This window comes from Bombus vosnesenskii, unplaced genomic scaffold (assembly GCF_011952255.1).
Source record: "Bombus vosnesenskii isolate JDL3184/JDL3185 unplaced genomic scaffold, Bvos_JDL3184-5_v1.1 scf7180000013271, whole genome shotgun sequence".
Taxonomy (NCBI): Eukaryota; Metazoa; Arthropoda; class Insecta; order Hymenoptera; family Apidae; genus Bombus; species Bombus vosnesenskii.
The window spans coordinates 722,970-730,047 of NW_022882929.1; the positions used below are offsets into that span (position 1 = coordinate 722,970).

Consider the following 7,078-nt stretch of genomic DNA (forward strand, 5'->3'; position numbering starts at 1 on the left):
TTTTTTTTTCTTTTACCAATTAAACAAGAGATATTCCACAATTTCAGAAATTTTGTTTTTTATTCTTTCGTACTAAAAAAAAAGAAAAAATTTCAAATTTTTAGGAAATTTTCTATCTATTAGAGACAAAGTATTCTAAAATATGAAAAACATTTTTAACGATCGAAAGATAGTGGATCGAAAATAACCGAAAAGAGGTAGCAATTATCGTTAATTATTGCCAACGTCTATTCGATTGCAGCAGCGGCGCACAAGCTTTTAATTCTTTTGATCGTAATGACGAAAGAAAGGAGCGCATCGTTTCAATATATTGCAGACAGCTAACTTTTTCGTTGCATAACTGCCAATGAATTTTCCAAACAAGCTCCATTTTGAACGCGGCTCTGACCCTCATTCTATTCTGTCCTATGCTATTGGTTTGGATTGCCATCCAAACTATTTGGAAAGCATCAGTCGCAGCAAAGTCCATAAAAGAGCTCCCCGGAGACTGGGTTGCTTTTCCATCTGCACAGAGAGAAGGGAAACATAGAACGGTTTGATTCGGCAAATAGAAGACACACGATTGATATGTGTTTCCATTTCCATGTATAAAAAGTAGATGTAATCCGCTCGGAGACGGCACTTTAACAAGCAAAAGGAATATGTATGTATATATTACGTATTCGGTAATGCGATCTCTTTCCATTTATTTCTGTTCATTTTCATTCTTGGCACGTTACATGCACTTTGCGCTTAGATCTATTGATTTTCGCGTTTGTAACGTCAAGGAGTGGCGACGGAATGAAGAAAGATTGCTTATTTTGTGATTCGTTTTACCTTACGTGGTTTAGTAGCGCGCAATGGTAGGTAGGATAGTCGAGCAATAATTCTTTTGTCTTCTCCAAATATCATCGGTTATTTTTCTTTCTAATTCTTTTACTTGTTATTTATACTTTTGCTGGAATTTCAAGAATACGATTTTCTATTTTCGGATGAAATTTTTTGATAGAAATACATAGTTCTGGTAAGTTTCATTGGTGTCTTAAAAGAAGATGTCTTTTTATCGTCGATAGTAATTCAGTTTATGCATTTATACGTGAATTATAAGTAAAGAAATTGTTACTAAAATTTGAAGCAGTTCGGTCTACATATTAGAACGTTTTCGATTTACTTAGTAATGTTTTCGGGAATAAAGTCGGATAAAAGCCGCGCATCTCTGCCGATGAGGAGTCTGCCTTCGCTCCTTCCCGCAAGTTCTCCGCACCGCGGATTAAAAGAGCGTATGTCAGGAAAATAACCACGTAATCGAATGGCACGAATAGAATCAACGTCGCGAGTATCGTAACGAGACGTTGTCCCGAACGTCTGATTCCCAGACGTTGAAGTTGAAGTTGAATTGAAGTTGAAGTACTAAACTACTAAAGTACCAAAGTACCAAGGCACCAAAGTACCAAAGTACCAAAGTACCAAAGCACCAAAGCACCAAAGCACCAAAGCACCAAAGCACCAAAGCACCAAAGCACCAAAGCACCAAAGCACCAAAGTACCAAAGTATCAAAGTACTAAAGTACTAATTTACCTTCTGGTGCTTACTTAGTACTTTTAGTACTTTTAGTGCTTTAGTAATTTACTTAGCAATGTTCTCTAACTGTAACAAGCACAGTTATTTTGTTACGTTAATAGCACCTCACAGAAATATTCAAAAACGTACAAATATCTAGTTACACACACACACATACACAAAAGATACTACTATAAGATATACTTAATTCCTGCTTTAAAAATCAGTCAAACTATCGTTTAATAGGTATAGTAAACCAATACGAATGATCACTCACAACACGAATACTTCGCGCATCACTAGAGAAGTGAAAATTGCTGAAAGTTAAACGACTTCACCTAAGCAGTCACGAGTTAAACTTAATCGATCACTGCACTCCTTTCCTCGCTTTCTCCGCAAGTAATTCAACTGCGCAACCAACCGAATCGAATCTCACGAGTTCAGAACAAATCAAACAAACCTCTGACACGTTCTGAACGTGCATAGGTCTCCTCGCCAAGAGCGTTACCCATCGCGACCAATCCTACGTCGAGTGTTGTTGTTGCTCCGCAAGATTTCAATCGGCGCGTAGTCACGTAAAGATATCAGCACGAGCGTGAGTTGGATCGCGTTCTGCTTTCCCGGCGGCAGAGAAAACTCAATTCTGAGCCAGGTCGTAGGAATAGGTTGGATAGGAGGAGGTTGTAAATGCCGACGTATTTAGAGAACCGATTGGACGCTCAAGGCTGGGGCTGGGTTGGCAGGCAAGCAAGCTCGCGTGTCTAGACCGGAAGTGGTTCTCGTGTTAGGCGTGGCTCCTTGATATACAACCCCTTGTATCTCACGCAGCTACCGAGTAGCCCGTCTTGGTATGTGGCCGTACATATACGGGGTGTCCGACAACCTTTGCCTAGCCTGCACTGTTGGAACGAAGTCGATCGATCCTGTCCCGACTCTAAACTTACCTCGAGGCCACCGATTTCTGCTTATCCACTCCAAGTATCTGGCCAGTTTCTTATTTAAACTGGAAAGTGTGTTGGATTACGACCAACTTCTCTCTGTCGTCCACGTACCTGTTCCCAATTGAGGGAAGTGCTGCAATCAGAAGGCAGTTCCACTTCTCAGTGGATTAATCGAAGGAAAACTAACTCATAGTCAGACAAAATCAAATCACTTTTGAAACGTCCTATGAATTTATGCTCGATCAATATTGTTAATAATAAAGTTTTGCGCTCTTTTTTATTGAAGTAAGTGAGATATGCACATTGAGATCATTTTGTAATTTAAGGAACGAATGAATAAAACTACACACAGTAGACTGTAGTAAGTTTGCAAAATAAAATAGGAAATGATGATGGGAAAGGCCCAATTCTTACGATTCTTCGATACATTTGCATCGCTGTTCTTTCGGGTTATTTTTCGTGAAACATTTGAAATATCACGCTTGGAATGTTTCGGTCGTATCTACGATATTTGTATAGGCAAAAAGTACATATGTATATTCTTTCGACATTGTGCTAACTTATTAGATTGCAATTTTTTAAGAAGCTGTAGATGTATGAGAAAACCAATATATCTGATTGGACGTAAATATATATTTTAGATATTGGAGCTGTCTTCTCGTTACTATGCTTTGTACAATTTTTCAGTTGTAAATAGTGTTAAAGTAGTGTTAAATAGTGTTAATGTAATAGGATTAAAGGACGTAACGCAGAACTGATCTACGTGGGTATGGCTTAATTAAACCAGCAGCGACTGAATTTCCACGTACGTTCTAATTAATATTCCCGGGACGTACACGTCGTTCTGATTTCTTGTTTGAGGTATTGTGTTTCTTGCTTTGCCTAGGATAGATGCAACACGACGTAGGTCCAGTTGGTAGAGTACATGCGGCATTTGGAGCTTAAGATATGTCGTGTAGACTGTACTTTGTACGATCCGGGAAGAGCATATTATATGAAAATGGTTTCAGATTTTTAGAGTATGCGATATATACTTGTATGTTTGGGTATTTACACCAAGGAAGATACTACTGTAACATTTTGCAGGATTGATGTTTCCTGTCGGGTATATTGGCGTGCACGTTAAACCTGTTTAACCCTTTGAGTAGTAAATACTCTGGACACGGATGTTTTCTACAGATTATGTACGATTTTCTGTAATTCATTTTGCGAGTACATTATGTGAATTACATATATCGTGCAAATAGTAACAATTTTCTAAACTAGTATAATAATAATAATTTGGACGCACGTGTAGTAATAACTTCTTATTTTTTTCTACGAGTACCGCGTGCTTCTGAATTTCGACTCCAACTTCTTCAAACGCTATGTACACATAATGTTATCGGAAACCTTTACGCTCTTCCAGCCGTTCTAAAAATATTTCGCAAATTCCCGGGCCATTATCAACGAAATACATCCGTAAGGTCGAAAGCGAAGCGAAAATCGACGTGTAGGTTGGTCAGCGAACGAGCTGGAAACTATATCAGAGTTCTCCTAGGTTTCTCGAGGGTTCATCGAGGACCGGCTAAGCTTCCTTATGAGATCATACTCTTCTTCTCGAGGACGGGAAATCGTGCACGCCGCAATTGCCTTTAAGTTCCAATATCCTTAGACACCATTCGGGTGGTCTTAGTTACCCTCCTGGTTGCTGGCTACGCGTTCCTTCATTATTGGCCGGCCCGACAGCGGCGCAACGTTTTCAAACCGGCTGTATAGATAGTGGAAGAGCATCTGCACGACCGAAATACCTACTCGAGATTCGCAAATTGGCCGACCACTCGCAACTTCGACCACCCGTCTGCCTATAGATCCACTTGGACGGGGGCTCGTCGTAACTGCCGTTCGAAAGCTGCCGTGTAATTTACCGGAATCGAGTCTTGCGATGGTCCCGCGCCCTTCTGGCCTTCCAAACGAATCGATACAGGCCTCCAAATCGACCAACGTCAAGATTACACAATCGTGGACGGTAGAGATTTGTGTCCTGTCGACCTTCGTGCGCCGATACCGGCATCCTGGTCGAACTTGCTGCAAACGGAACGTGAACTCGATGGAAAATGAATACTGCGAATTTTGAACGTCTGAAGGTAGGTGCACGAAAAGTATTAGCACGTCGTTGCACGAATATTTGTCAGTAGCATTTACACGCTGATTAATTAGAACCAGGTATATTGGATTTTGTACCGTTTAATGGTACCCTCGTGATGACTGCAAAGGTGAAATGCAGAATCTGGTAGAAACATAATTTTTATAGCTGCTGTATCTTTTTCTTTTGATAGTACGTTTGCTTTTTGTATGCTGTGTGTTGTAGAAAAATTTCAAGATAAACTTAGATCGCGAATAACCTGAGACTTTGCGCTGGGTTTTATATCCAGAAATTACGAGATTTGTTTATGGTTGATATTTCTGTGGTTAATATGCTGTGCGAATTAATTTAGTTATGAGTAATATCAATATTCAATCTGTTTTTTTAAATTTGGTGTTTGAAACGACGTTCTTCAATACGGTTGTTGGAGATTTTAGGTCGGCTTTCGACGGTGCTTGTCTTTATTCTTCGACATTGGTTTCCATTGAAAACTTATATTCGTAAGAATACAAAGAGCTCGAGAATATAATGCCTCTTCCCGCGCGATCTTTTCTATTTTTCACAATCCTTTCATACAAATTCTGGAACGAACATGCGAAATTAAAAATTCGACTCTTATTATTTATTTTCTTATCTCACGCACACACACACGCGCGCGCACACACACGTACAGCCTTTATTGTAGAAATCAGGTTTCATTTGATATCAGCTTTACATTTGCCGTTTTCTACCTACAATCGGAATGTTCAGTTACACGTTATTACGCTACATCCTCGATATAAGAAAAAAGGAAAAGTACGAAGAAATTCAATTTTAAATAGTGACATGAACGGACAAATAAAATATCAATTTCATATTACGACTCAGAAATACTCGGCTGTGTTTCGCAACGAAACTACCTCGTGCCTGTACGTTACGTATTTTTGTCGTTTTATCAATTTTTCTATTAGAGCTACCGCATTCACACACGTTTTTACACTGTTGCAGAAAAATCGATTAGAACCTTATGCTGTGATGAAACGATGATAGAAAAAGAGAAAGGAACGAGAGAAAAGAAAAAAAGTCGCTATTTTCTTTTTATGTTTATTAATATAATATCGAATAAAGTAGGCGATCAAAGTAAATAAATTATATGATCTGTGGTATTACCTATACGTTATAAATGTTAAACGAAGATGTCTATCTGTTTTCTATTTCATACGGAATGTCTAAGATTCGTTTGATATATTCAACATGCACGTTGATTATTTATTCGCAAAACGTTAATTTTCTAATCAACAGCAACCGATCGTGTTAGAAGCTTTATCAACAAAGATCTCACGTGTGTTTTCGTGTTCCGAACGTGGTACGTCGCGAGCGGACAGTTGCGTTCGTAAAGGAAAGTGGAAACTTCGTTGGAACCTCGGTGGAAGAAAATGCTGGCCGATGTTCACGGTAATTTCCAGTTGAATTTTCGCGGCTCTCGTACAACAAACTTTCGTACGTCACAGGAACTTGCTGGATGGACAGTTGCCTGCTCGAAATCGTTCTGTGGTTTGAACGCAAGAGATTTGCGGTCGGAAGCCAACTGTTTTCTGCTCCTTTAATTCGTTGTATTAAAATTCAGGTCTCGTTCTGCGTAATAGGCGATAGAAGATGCTGTCAGCTGCACGTCTATACCGTACACTAGATTCGTTGCTTGTCGAGAAACATAGTACTGTTTGGGATGGTTGGAAAATTATTCCAAGTTTATTAAAAATGTTGAGTGTAAAACTTCTGCAATTATTGGATCAACCGAAACAGGTTTCAGAATTCGTTCAAGTATTTATAGCTTTGCTGATTGTAAAAGCTGATTGGTTGGTGGAGTGGCAGAAGCACGAGAATTTTAGTATGTGTAGGAGCTACTCAAATCTTAATAAATATTAAAATTTATTGGCCTGCTAGGAAGGTTTTAGTGTTTATAAAAGTTCAAGCAATGTTTCCAAAGGGTTTGAGTGTTCATAAAATTTTAACGATGTTAAACTCCGCTCAGCTTATCGACAATTTTCGTGTATAACAGGTATCGGGTCGATATACGTTTGTAGATATCGTTTTAGCGCAATAATACAAGACCTTGCGATGAAAATTTAATAAAAATAGCTCTTCGGGATATTAAGTGAGAAGTTCCTTAGTATCTGCGTCGATCGCTAGATTTCGCTTCGCCGGCGCTAGTATCTTTTTTTATTTTCTCTAAAATACTTCAAATGTAGTATCTTGCACGATAACGTGGAGCTGTGAAAATATCTTGAAGATTAGTCAGCGTCGGCCACAATGGAATTCTACGAACGATTAACTCAGAAAGTGTGAAAACGTTGTAAATAAATGTAAACTGGATCAATTGAATAAATTACGTAATAAATTGAATTAACTAAACAAATTAGATAATCGTGAAAAAGTACTTCCGCTTGTGGTAAAACGTAACAATTTTTCAAAAAACCAACACCGTCGAGTTCC

At 38.8% G+C, this 7,078-nt stretch overlaps 1 protein-coding gene across 1 annotated transcript; it reads right to left on the reverse strand.

The window, feature by feature from the left end:
• Nucleotides 1–205: 205 nt before the first annotated feature.
• On the reverse strand, nt 206–2,658 carry LOC117231135. The gene is made up of 2 exons (XM_033489248.1): nt 2,001–2,658; nt 206–504 (listed from the first exon to the last, which is right to left on the reverse strand). Exons 1-2 carry the CDS (start codon nt 2,050–2,052, stop codon nt 215–217), a joined length of 342 nt encoding a protein of 113 aa, XP_033345139.1. The 5' UTR covers nt 2,053–2,658; the 3' UTR covers nt 206–214.
• Nucleotides 2,659–7,078: the final 4,420 nt, after the last annotated feature.